Below are 13,062 nucleotides of genomic sequence, written 5' to 3' on the forward strand. Positions count from 1 at the left end.
CTGGCCTGCTTGGGAAGTCCCCAAGAGGTTCACTTTTAAATGGTGAATTCAGAACTGTGAAATAGACACCTTATGAGCCAAAAACTCCCATCCACCAGATGAGCTGAGGGTGGCTGACCCATCTGTGGCTGGCATCCTCTGCTTTAGGCATTTGTCCTTTGGGTCACTTCAAAATATCCCTCTTCAGAGTGGTACCTTCAGACTGCTGTAGATGGTGGCCCCAGTGCATGAAGCGTGCATGGAAGGGCAGGTATGGATAGACACAGGACATGAGGACATTTGTGAGTTGCAGCCTGGAGAGCCTGTCGCGTCTCCTTGTGTCCCCGTCCCCAACTCCAGCCACTTCTGTCAAGACAGAGTCCTGGCTACACCCACAAATGCTGTCCCTCAGGAATCAGGAAGCCCTAAGCTCAGGGCTTTGGAGAAAAAGAAGAGGAGTCTCTTATGTGATCTGTCAAGAGGGCTGCAAAGCTGTGTCCACCCAGAATCCTTGCCTCTGGGTTTGTCCCCTCCACCGGAGATGTGCAGTGCCCACCCTTCTCCCTTCCTGAGGGTCTCTTAATCCAACGGGCTAATGGCATGAAAGGGACTCTTGACCAAGTGAGCCGCCAGCCCTTAGCATGCTGTTCACCCCACGGGGAAGAGGTGCTGTCTCTGCCTAGATTTCTGCTGCCAGGGTCAGCGTTCCATTTCAGCACACACGAAGCTGGGATTTTTTGGCTCTCTCAGCAGCAGCAGTCCTCAGGGCTCTGAGCGGATGGAGCCAGCAAGAGGTGTTTATGAATCTGATGTTTGTAGATCTGGTGCGTGTGAGCTCCTGGAGTCCTGTGCTTGGGCCAAATTGGTGCCCAAGCCATGCTGGACAGCCTACCTGCTCTCTTCCTCCAGGGAGGAGAAGGAGAAGCTGGGCTAGACCTAGGACTTGCAGCTGTGGTCCAGGGCCAGATGGTCGTCCTGGACACAGTGAAAAGGGCAATTAATAGTCTCCTTCCGGGGCCAAGGGCCAGAGTGAGGATGGCAGGAGATGGGATCTCCAGGGTCCTTGTGTAGGAACAGCCTGAGGCTTTCCAGCAGCTACAGCTGGGGATTAAGCTGTGAACAAAGTAAAAGGCTGCAGGGGTGGGTGGGTGGGGGTTCTGTGTGGCCAAGGGCAGGGGAATTCTTCCAAGCACTTGTGGGCATTTATCTGACCCCCTGGGCACACACTAGGCATGGTAATTTCTTCTGACCCTGGGCCACTGATGACCTCCATCAAACCTCTCCGGGAAACAAGTATCCAGAGTTGCTCCCTCTTTTCTCTCCTGGCTTTATTAAAACAAAACAAAATAATCCCATTTTATACAGAACTGTGATTTATGTTTCGTAATTTGCATAGCCAATTTCATGTCCTGAAGATGGCTCCATTACATTTCCCACACACACATTTTTCATTTCTGGGGAAAGTTCATGCCCCCTCCCCAGCTGATCTCCTCCTCCCATCCCCCCAGTCTCATTATACTTCGTGATGAACAGTCAGGACATGGAATTTCAGGAGTCTACAATTCGGTTTTTATTGGAACCTGCAGCAGGGCTCGGGGCAGACTCTGACCCTCCCACTTCCTGCTGCCTTGTGGAGTGGCCCCCGGGCCGGTCAGTTGGAGAAGCGCAGCAGCTCCTCGTCCCCTGTGGACACAGAGAGGCTCGGGGAGTAGGTGTGGGGTCACCCAAGGGTCTGTGGTTGGGGGCGGTCAGGGCATGGGGATGCCTCAGGGAGGAGGGAAGGCAGCCTGGACTGAGTTCGAGCCTGAGCCTGAGGCCAGAAACTTCTGCTTGCCAGGTGCCTTGGTAACTCCAAGATGCATTTCACAGGATGACCTGGTTTTTTGCCTCCTGATTTACTTTAGGCACCGTTTTTCCGGTGGGGAGATAAGGCACGTAAATCTTCAATGGCTGCGGCTTCTTGGAATGCTCTTCTTGTTATCATCACAGCATTACCACCGTTACTAGTACGGGCTGCTGCTAGATGGGTATGAACCAGGCGAGGCACTGTGCCGCCTAGGAAGTGGGTCCTTTGTCCCACTTTACAGAAGAGAAAACTGAGGTTTAAATTGGTACAGCCCGCGGGGCCACAAAGGGGCGGGCATGACTGAGCACGAAGCACTGTAACAGGGACAGACATGGATTGAGATGGCCCAGGGATCTGAGCCTTCAGGAAGCAGTGGCTGGCAGTATTTGAATCATTTGAGTAACGATGTGGCCAGTCCGAATGTGGCAATGAATGCCAGGATTGGAGCCCGGTTCTGGCCCACTCAACCCACCACCTCCCCCTCTGCTCAGGCCAGCACCTCCCCCCAGGTGCCCCATCCCAGCTGGGGTAAGGCCTTGGGCTTGGTCCCATTTTACAGGTGGGAAGCTGAGAGAGTGGGTGTGTTGGTCACCAGGACAGAGTCCAGGACTCAGCTCTCCAGATCCCTACCACCCACCAGGGCTCCCCGACCCGGACTCCGGTGGCCCCTCAGCCCCGCCCGGCATTGCGGAGCCTCCTACCTTCACCAGGAATGCCACAGTACTCCTTACACTCCTTCTCCGAGTAGAATTTGTTGCCATTGCCCTTGCAGCCCCCATAGTTGAAGCGGACGCACTTCCCCTTGACGGCATCAAACGCCCAGAGCTCGACGTAGGCTCGGCATGGCCCGGGGACTATGGGGAGGTTACAGGCCTCTGCGGGGTGGGGGGGAGCAGAGAGCCTTAGAAAACCTCATGATCGCTGACCTGAGACCCCCGGCAGGGCCCCTATCCCCTGGAACACCTAGACCTAGAAGACATACGTGCTGAGGGTCACCCACACCCAAGTGTTCGATTCCTATGCCTTCAGGAAACTGGCCCTGGAATTCCACCGCTGGAGCATCCTCTCTCGGCCACCTGTCCAGCGGGCAGGCGGTCTGCTGGGAGGACAGGAGTGGGCAGGGCAGGGGAGATGGGGTGGCACTCACCCACGGTCCGGCAGGTCTGTAGACACTCCTTTTCCGAGAGGAAGTTGTTGCCATTCCCCATGCAGCCGCCATAATCGAAGGTCTCGCAGGCCATGGACGTACCGTTATAGAAATACCTCTTGAACAACCCCAGGCAAGGCCCTTGTGAGTAGCCCAGCTGGCAGGAATCTGCGGAGGGGCAGAGCAGCAGTGCTCGCGGAGTGCTGACTGTGTGCCTGTCACCAGGCCGGACACGTCAACGGGTATCACCTCATTTAGTTTTCATCTCTGCATTAAGAGGAATCATTCTCAACCCGTTTTAAAGGTAAGGAAATCGACTCCCTGAGAGGTAAAGAGATTTCCTCAGGGTTACCTAGTGCTGAGATTCCAAGTCATATTTGTTGGACTTCAAAAACCCATGCCATAATATGAGGCGTTGCCAATGACCCAGAGGCCCGGCATCCCCCTTTGGTCTTGTCTGCCCAAGAGCTCTGTAAAGATGGTGGGTGAGGCTACATTCACCAGCATGCATGCTGGCAGCCTGGCCTCTCTGCCAGATGTCCCAGCCCTGTGCCTTTGCTCTCATCATCCTGCCCCTAGAATGCTGGAATGCCTTCCTGCATAAACCATACCTGGACATAACATGAATTCTCCTTCATCCAGGAAGTCCTCCTTGACCACTTCACCCCTCCCTTTTCTGAGCTCCCTCAACTCTTTAGCTGACCCTCCTCTTTCAAGTCCCTTATTTTCTTCCTTGACTGCCTTCTCTACTAGACCAGAAGGTGTGTTTGTCCATGATCCCAGTGCTCAGCAGAGGGTCTGGGGGGTGAAGCAGGGTCAGGGTGGTTCAGTGTTTGCTTAGAGTTGAAGAGTGATAGGTCTATCAACTACACACGTTTTCCCACAAGGTCCCTTGAGGTCAGCTCAGCAGGCTGTTATCCCATTGTACAGATGAGAAAACCAAGGCCAGGAGGCCACGAAGTGAAACAGGCCAAGAACTCACTTCTCATCACAGAGCTGAACGTTTCTAAGCTCAGGGACCATGCCTTATGCTCCCCTCCCTCTCTCAACAATGTCTGGCACAGGGCAGAGGACGGGATTTGCCTTTTCTAGGCTCGGTTCTTCATTCTAGTAGAAGAATAAGAAAGACTTCATGGTGATGAGGGCAGCTGGAGTGAACCAACTGTGGGCCCTTCCTCTCTGGAGTGTGGCAGAAGGGGGTTTAAAAAAAAAAAAACAGAGAGTGATACTCACCTTCTTTCTTGCTGAAATTAGTTATTGGTTGTCCAGCCCCCGAGCCTTCCTCTTCCTGGGTCAGCACAGCCCGCCGAGCCCTCTGGGGGAAAAAACAGAAGAAGCTGTTTCAGGGACGTAGTCACGGTTGTTCCCCTAGACCCCCGGAATGTAAAATGCCATTTACTCTGAGGATCAAGGTGTAGACAGAAACACAGCTACTAGACTGATGAATGGCCTGTTTTTCCCAAAGCATCAGGCTTCCCAGGTGGCACTAGTGGTAAACAATCTGCCTGCCAATTCAAGAGACAAGGGTTCAGTCTCTAGTTCGAGAAGATCCCCTGGAGGAGGGCATGGCGACCCACTCTACTATTCTTGCCTGGAGAATCCCATGGACAGAGGAGCCTGGCAAGCTACAGTCCATGGAGTCGAAAAAGTTGGACACAACTTTGAAACCAAACAACAAAAACAACTGGCTAAAACAGAAGAGGCAGGAGACAGATAAAAAGAAGCGGAACAGAAACTATCCAGACCCGCTTCAGAAATCTCATTCAAGGTTGAAGGAAACGGGAAGATATTCTCAAACAGGGAAGAATTCCAGGATTAAAATACTCAAAACTTCCTCGAACACAGCACTTTGTGAAGAAATGGCATTAGATTAATAGAAATAATAACTCAGGAATGGTGAAGCTGTGTTGTATTCACTAGGAGAGAATGTAGAATCCATTAAATTATAGAACTATTACTAAATGTCTGGGAATTGCAGAGACAGAACAGAATGGGAATGGTATCAATCTGGACACAGTAAAAGAAAAAGGGAGGAGGAGATAGAACACAGTTTGATAGTAAAGACGACTGTCTACCAAGTCCCAGAGACAATAGATACCCTCTAAAAGTGTTTACTTACATTTAAAGTCGCTCAGTTGTGACCCCAAGAACTATACAGTCCATGGAATTCTCCAGGCCAGAATACTGGAGTGGGTAGCCTTTCCCTTCTCCAGGGGATCTTCCCAAACCAGAGATTGAACCCAGGTCTCCCGCATTGCAGGCGGATTCTTTACCAGCTCAGCCATAAGGGAAGCCCAACCTTGACAGAGCATTCTTTAAGAAATAAACCTCTTGGCAAGGAGAAATAATTATTTGAAGATTTTTTTTAAACCTTCAAACTTCAGATTTTTTTTTTAAATTCAAGTAAAACAACAATGAATGCCTTTTCAAATTCAGGAATAGCATCTGGAATGAATCCCATTTAATAACAGCATATCTAAATCTGTGCATCTGTCTATCCAACTTTCCTTCCCCCTGCCCCTCTCCAGGTGTATACAGGTCAAGATTCCTGGAATAAGGTGAATGCTCAGAGTTTCTAGGTGGTGCAATTTTTCAAAACTTGTTTTTTATACTTTTTATACTGCATTGTTTTAATTCTTTATAATGAGAGTATGTTAGCTTTATAGTAGCAATGGTAATTTTTCTTAAAAAATAGGAAAGCAAAGAAATATGTTAACCATGAATTCTATGTAGAAATAGGACATTATTGTCCTTTTTTGCTTTCTTTCAGTTTTAAAATTTTTTTCAGTTGCATGCAACAAATTCTGGTAAATTCTCTTTTCATTTTCATTCTATTACAAGTATTTTCTAACCTTCCTTGTTACGACTTCTTAGATACACCCATCATTTAAAAGTGAACATCTAACTTCCAAATACATGGCATTTTTGTCTAAAGTATCTTTAATATTAATCTCTCATTTTGATACTAATTTCTTATTTAAATGCTTTCTTCTCTGCAGTCACCCTCTGTGTTTTCTCCAGTCTAACTTTATAGAGGCTTTCAGTGGCTAAGTCAAAGATTTCTGTTGGTAAATATCACATTGCACTTGAAAATATGTGGATTATTTTCAAGTGTTTTTCGATACTGATTTCTAACATAATTCCACAGTGATGAGAACAGACTCTGTATGATTTCAATATCTTCAGACCATGAAACTTTTGCGCCTCATCTTATGTCCCTTGATATGTTCCAGTGTCTCCTAGGTTATAGTCTATGGGAACTTGAATAGAATTTGTATTCTGCTGTTGTGTGAAAACTATATAAATCTTAACTATGTTGAGTTGGTTTTCAGTGCTTTTCGGGTCTGCTGTCTCCTTCTACTTCTCTGTATATTCATTCTATTAATTTTTGAGAGTTAGATACTGAAACTCCAACTAACAACCTTAATTTATATATTTAAAAAAATAATTGTAATGTATAGTGGAACATATGTAACCTTGTTCTGTATTTTCCAAGTCCCTTGTATATATGTTTATATACTTTCATAATTAAAAAAATTAAGATTAAAGTGAAAAAAATTTCAAAAATATGTTTCTAAAATAAATACATGTATGTATTTTTACACACACACACATAGACACAACAGTAGACTAAATTAGTATACATAATTTCCAAATAATCAGAGAAAGAATGAAGACTTAATCAATATGGCAAAGGCAGGAAAAGAAGGAAGCCCCCCAAATCAAAAGTCAGCATAGAAGAGGCACTGGCTTGAGAAGCTGCTTGCCCTCAGGTTTGCTGTTTTTCAGAGCTCAATTGACTTTATTTTCATCTATTGAGTATTGAGTATCTTTATCTCATTATTGAGTCTGTCACTGCTTTTAGGCAGTCTTCTAACATGTCACTGGATCCCAGCACCTGGAAGGTAAAGGTAATCACTCCATTCCACAGATGAGGAAAGGGGCATCCGTATGGGGCAGCAACTAGCCTCATGGCAGAACTGAGATTGAGCCCAGGTGGGTCTGACTTCACAACCCATGCCCACTGCTGCCTGCTGTCAGCAACCCCACCCACCAGCACGGCAGGGGACCCTACGCGGGCAAGGTGGGGCTGGGGCGGGGGAACAGAGGGGCTCACCGAGAGTAGAGTGGGCTCTGGATCCTGCTCTCCAGGGACACATTCGCCTGAGTCAGAGGACAGGAGAGAGAGGGAATAAGACCCAGACAGGCTTTGCTTCTTCCACAGAACTAATGGCCATGCGGCGGGCGGGCCCCCTCTCTGGGACCTGTCCCGTGCACCAGCCCACTGCAGGGACGGCTCCACCCGCACGGCTTGCTGAAGGTCATCGCTGGAAAAGCGATGCAGTACCACTGTTGCCACCCTTATTGTCTCCATCCCGCCACCAGCATCCCAAGGCTGACATCTATCCAGCACTTACTAGAAACCACGGTGCTACTGTATTTAACGCCTTTATCTCATTGACCCCTCAGAGCAACTTCTAAGGGAGGGTACACATTATCATCCCCACTTTACAGATGAGAAAATGAGGCTCTGAAAGCCACCTGAAGCCGCTCAGCTCAGTTCGAAACTCGGGGCTCTAACTCCTACCCTCTATTACCTCCCAAGAGGGGGCCCTGGATTCTGGCTGTCCCCGCACTTGGCAGGTGGCCGCAGCGTGAATGCTGAATTGGCTCTAGTCTCAGCTCTGCCAGGTCCACGCCGTGTGACCTGGAACTAGTCCAGGGACCCAGCGTGCCTTTTCTATAAAGAGACGAGGGGAAGTATAGCCCAGTTTCCCTCAAAGGGGGGTGGGAGAGACCCAGGGGCTCTGGGGGCCACAGAGGACGAGGAGGGGACAGAAGTGTGAGATGGGGCGGGGTGCCGTTACCTCTGTCGGGCATGGTGAAGATGGCATCCTCGGGGATGCCCACACCCAGGGCCACCTCCCTGAACTCCTCCAGCAGGCTTTCCCGAAGCTGCGGCTCACGCCCTGCAAGTGGGAGGCAGGGGAGATGCCTAGAACCACAGGGGCCAGGGCCGCCAGGGCCTGGCATTATTTTGCCCAGGGATTTTCATTTCGGGGACATTTGAGACCTACTGACTCAACTGGGTCTCTTTGGCACCCTTACGGAAAGCTCAGCTCCAGAAGAGGAGGAGGAGCCTTCCCAGGCTCCCCATTCCAGGTCTCCCAGCTCCCCACCCAGCACAAGAGTGGTTCTTTAAGGGCCCAGAGATGCTAGAATTCTCTGGATATTTTGAGATCAAAAGAAGAGGCTTCAGCCTCAAAGGGGAGACTGAGCTCTACCTCCTCCAGGGAGAGTAGATGTTTCCACCTTTCCCGTAACTGGAGTTTTGTTGGGAGGAAAACGCAAAACTCCCTGAGCTTCCCCACTTCATTTCCCCAAATGACAGGTCTCCTCCCACCCCCAGCTCCAGGTCTTTACCGTAGAGCTTGGCAGTAATGGTGGGTCCATGGCGACGGCTTAATTTCTTGGTCAGAAAAATGGCATACTCATCGTAGTTGGTGTGGACCACATAGGACTCCATGGTGATGTTCCATTCTGCATGGAAGATGCAGGAAGATGAAAAGATCAGTGGTCAGAAGGCTTCTATCCTGAGATCCTTCACCTATTCACCCACATATCATCTATTCATCCATCCTTCTGTCCACCCATCCTTTGAATATTTCGTTTATCTATTCGTCCATCTTCACTCTCTCTCTCCATCCATCTCCTCCATAGATTCATCAATTAATTTATCCACCATCATTTCATCTGTCCATCCTCTCTGTATATCAGTCCATAAGTACATCCATTTTCCTTCCTTCCCTCCCTCTTTCCTTCTTTCTTTCCTCCATCTGTTAATCCATCAGTTTATCTATTTAACGATTGATTGATTACTCAACTAATCTACCATCACACATATATTCACTTACCATTTTTAATTCTCTCACTCATTTATTTACCCAACCATTCATCTACCCAAACATTAAAGCCCTGACACAATTATTTGATGCATAGAGCAAATTTAATAAACATTTGCTGGATTAATGATAAACTCAAGTCCATGTCTGTCTATCCCTTAGCACCACACACACCATACATGGTAGATGCTTAGCAAATTGCTATCAGTAGATCGCAGATGGCTAAACAGGAAGACTGATGAAACCTTGATGTTATCCTCAGCACTCAGAACCATCACTTGAATTCAGTAATGTTTTCAGCTCATCACTTAAAACCAGCCCTTGATGAGCGTGTACATGGTGGGGCAAGGGTCATGAGGGTAGGGGCTAGAGACAGAAAGAGGAAGAAGGAGAAGGAGGGGGGAATTTGGAGGGAGGCTAGATGACATTGCAGAAAAATGGGAGGAATGGTTGTAGGGGCAGAGAGGAAGAGAGCTTAAGACATCAGGCATTTTTTTAGCAAAGGAGAGAACTGCGCGTGTCCCCTTTGACTCAACTTACTGGCTTTGTGAAAGAGAAACTTCCCATCAGTGCTTGTTTTCTCATAAGTACCAGAGATCGATTCACAGACACCTTTCCTGGAAATGAACAAACCAAAAGAAAGATAATATCTGGTAGAGACCATTGTCCTGACACCCCGCTCTCCTGCAGTGTCTTTCCAAATATCTTTTTTTTTTTTTTGTAATTTGGAAAGTAGCATTTCCAAATATCTGGTTTAATTCTCCCACCAGTCCTGAGAGACATCTGTTTCACATAAGAGAGCAGAGGGACTGAGGGAAGAAAGGAACTAATTGATGCCATCCTCTCGGCAAACCCAGCACTGAAAATCAGCTGCCTTAACCAAATCTGCACAGTATGCATATACGCCAGGAAATCAGAACGATTCATTAACACCTTAATTCATTTATTACTTTGTGTCTCTCTTTGCCTCATTTTCCTCATCTGAGAAATGGGGATAATGATAGTTTCTACCTCATGTGGTGGGTGAGAGCATCAAATGAGATATTTTATGCAAAGAGCTTAGAGTAAGTACTATGCATACATTAGCTACTATCTTTACCAGCTGAGTTACCAGGGAAGCCCATTATTGTTATAATGATTATCGTTTATCTTAATAATATTTAACGAGCATCGTCTATGTGCCAAGTACTGTGCTACAGGCTGGGGATTCAGAGAGAAGCAGGGGAGACCCTGTCTCCTCATGGAGCATTGGACTGTAAAATCCAGTGAGGGGGGTGGGCAGGCCAAAGGCAGATGCAGTCGGTGTGGTTACTGCCACGTGGGGGGAAGCACGAGGTACTCAGAGAAGGCACATAACCTGAACCTGGATAGGTGGAGGGAGTCGGGGAGGCCTTCCTGGAGGAAGCAACAAAGAACCTGAGTCCTGGAGGATCCCTAGGAGTTAGCGCAGGAAGCGGGGAGAGGTTTTCTAGGTAGAAGAAATATTCGATGCAAAGTCCCAGAGGAAGGAGGGTTCCAGAAACTGAAAGAAGATCCAGCTAGGTGGGTCAGAGAGTATGTGGGTGCATGGGGAAGGGAACAGTGAGCGCTTGGGAGTCACAGAGGGCTGGAAGGCTCTGCTGAAGGAGTTGAAGTTTATCTCAAGGGCAATAGGGAAGGAACTCTGGAAAGGTTTAAGCAGATTTGAGTTTTTGAAAGGACTTCCTGGCTGTGAGGTGATGAGTGGATTAGATGGAAAGCTGGAGGTTAGAGGTGGGGAGAAATGTAGACAGGATACTATAGATAACGGTAGGAAAGAAAGGTGAAGGTGACTTGGTCCAGGGCAGTGGTGGTGAATAGGGAAGAAGTAAACAGGCTGGAGGGAATAAGAAAGAGCAGGGATAAGGCTGGATGGTGGACCGAATGGTCGTGGCAGAGGAAAGAAGAGTCTAGGACATCCACCAACCACCCAGCTTTCCAGGTTGTGTAGAAGTGCCTTTCCTGAGCTAATGGAAGGCCAAGGAGCAAGAGTAGATTGGAAAACAGGCAGAGTGTTGGGGGCATTGCCCTTGAGGTGTAGATGGGACAGTTAGTATGGACTGCCCCAGCGTTAGGAAGCAGAGAAGTCTGGCCCTCAGGAGTGAGTCCTGGCTGGAAGTAGAGACCTGCTACTTTCCAGGACAGGGTGGAGGCTGAAGCCAGGGTGGGGTTGGGGGTGGGGGTGGGTCCCAGTCCTCTAACCCCATCCCCACTCACCGCCTGTGAGTGTTGGTGACGCTGATCTCCTTGTTCGTCGCCCCCTCTTTCAACACCAGTGTGCTCACGGTCATCTTGTCCTTGAACCTCTTCAGCCATGGGCAGGTGGAGCCCACGGCCACATTGAACCACTTCCCATAGATCTAGGAGACAGCCACAAGCCCTAAGCATCTGGACCTGGACAAGACTGGGAGGGCGTCTGTCCCCCTCCCCCCTCTCAATGACTTCTCCTCCTAAGTGATCATGTCTTACAGATAACTGGAGGCTACGAGGCTTCCAGGGAGGATGGAGCCCTGATGATGGAACTCCAGGCATCATGGCTGGCTTAGGAGAGAGATGGCAGGTAGACCCCACCCCGCCCACTGGCAGAGGGCCTGACTCTGCTGAGATGCAGGCTCTGGGCTGCTCACTGGATAGGGTCCAAATCCCCATGCCCCAGGGTCATCATCAACCACTGCTCCCCAAGAGCAGGGTCCTGTCTCTTACTCCTCCAGGAATGGGGTGCTCACCATCTTGCACACAGCCCGTACCTCTGTGTTAGAAAGTAACTCCTTTCCCTAAGCTGAGCCTGACCCAGGACGAGACTGCTGCCTCTAGAAAGAGAACTTAGGTGTCTGCAGACCCTTCGCCATCCCAGACCACCAGAGACCTGTTCCTCATGCCCCGCTCCCCACAACCCTTCCTCATTGCTAAACGTAAACAAAACCCATACCACGGCTACGAAGGTCAGAAGGAACCTGGGGTGGCGGTGGAGGGACAGGCTTTGCTCAGGTCACCCAGCGATTCGGGCGGAGCCGGGGCTGGACGGCAGACTTCCCTTGCACAGCGCCCTGCCCAGGCCACTTAGTCCCCCCAGCCTGATTTCTGTCCTGATCCTCTTATCCCCATGATCCTACAGGTAGGGCAGAGGGCCCAGGATGGGCTGCCAGAGATGTTGCAGCGGAGGTGAGCAGTTAAAGGATGAAGGGATGCAGGTTAGGGGGTGGGCGGAAGAGTCACACAAAGCCAGGCGCTGTTGGGGGGAGGCGCTGCAGGGGCAGTAGGACTTGGCACCAAGCCTTCTCTGGGTGGGTTCTCATCAGAGCACGATTTCCCTTGGAGTCCAACAGTGCAGGTTCAGACTTCAGGATCTTTGACTCAGAATGGCAGCCCAGAGTCCCACCAAAGGGTGAGCGCAGAGTTGCAGCTTCAATGAAATCCTGACCGTCTGAGCAGGAGGAAGGACCCTCAGAGACCCATCCCTGGAGTTCCAGATGCAAAGAGTGAGACCCCAAGGCACATAGGACTTGTCCCTCTCTGCCAGCAAGGCCCAGCCACTCAGACAACCTACAATCATTGCCAGAGACGCCAGTCTTACCCTAGACAGGTCGAAGTTCTCCTGCACTTGAATGTCATCAGGCAATGTGGGCACGGGGCTGGCCTTCACCGCCAGGCAGGCGGTCAGTAACAGCAGCAGGCCCCTGAGACTCCGCATGGCTCAGGTTCCTCTGTCTGGGGTGTCACTCACGGGCTTGGCTGGTCTGGGGATGGAAGAGCCACCAGCTCCCTGCTCAAGGCAGCTACGGACTGGGGCTGGGGAAGGGGCCTGCGGCTGTAGGTGACCTTGCTGTTTGCCCTGCTCGGCCAGGACCAATCAGAGCCCCAAGGCCAGGGCTGATCGATCCTTTTTTGTACCCTGGCCGGGGTCACAGCCCCCAGGGGCCAGGGTAGCTGTTTCAGAGGAGCCGCTGGTCATATGCAACCTGGCCCTGGTGCAGCTGGACGCTGGGTTCAGGCATCACAAGGACTTCCCCAGAAACTCCTCGCCTGTCCCAGGCAGGATGGGAGAGGCGGGCAGCCCAAGCCCTTCCCGCTGAGTCATTCCACCTGTGAGCCAGGAGGACAAGCCCAACGGGCCTGTTTCCCATATGAAAAAAAATCTAGGGCCTGGGGAGAGTAAGTGGCTTAGCAGA

General features: G+C 49.9%; 1 protein-coding gene across 1 annotated transcript; it reads right to left on the reverse strand.

Annotated features, from left to right (window-relative positions):
* Positions 1-1,525: 1,525 nt before the first annotated feature.
* On the reverse strand, positions 1,526-12,904 carry LOC122431695 (alpha-1-microglobulin/bikunin precursor). The gene is made up of 10 exons (XM_043453059.1): positions 12,468-12,904; positions 11,111-11,253; positions 9,416-9,492; positions 8,397-8,513; positions 7,841-7,942; positions 7,090-7,136; positions 4,206-4,287; positions 2,973-3,140; positions 2,527-2,700; positions 1,526-1,662 (listed from the first exon to the last, which is right to left on the reverse strand). The coding sequence occupies exons 1-10, from the start codon at positions 12,582-12,584 to the stop codon at positions 1,631-1,633; spliced, it is 1,059 nt and encodes a 352-aa protein (XP_043308994.1). The 5' UTR covers positions 12,585-12,904; the 3' UTR covers positions 1,526-1,630.
* Between the last annotated feature and the right edge of the window lie 158 nt (positions 12,905-13,062).

The sequence above is a fragment of the Cervus canadensis genome, chromosome 30 (genome assembly GCF_019320065.1).
Source record: "Cervus canadensis isolate Bull #8, Minnesota chromosome 30, ASM1932006v1, whole genome shotgun sequence".
NCBI classification, from domain to species: domain Eukaryota; kingdom Metazoa; phylum Chordata; class Mammalia; order Artiodactyla; family Cervidae; genus Cervus; species Cervus canadensis.

Coding starts and splice junctions, on each gene's coding strand:
- LOC122431695 (XM_043453059.1), bottom strand. CDS start 12,584: ATGCGGAGTCTCAGGGGCCTGCTGCTGTTACTGACCGCCTGCCTGGCG. Junction 7,137..7,840: donor CTTCACCATGCCCGACAGAG/GTAACGGCACCC, acceptor CCTCTGACTCAG/GCGAATGTGTCCCTGGAGAG. Junction 1,663..2,526: donor CTGTGGCATTCCTGGTGAAG/GTAGGAGGCTCC, acceptor CTGTGTCCACAG/GGGACGAGGAGCTGCTGCGC.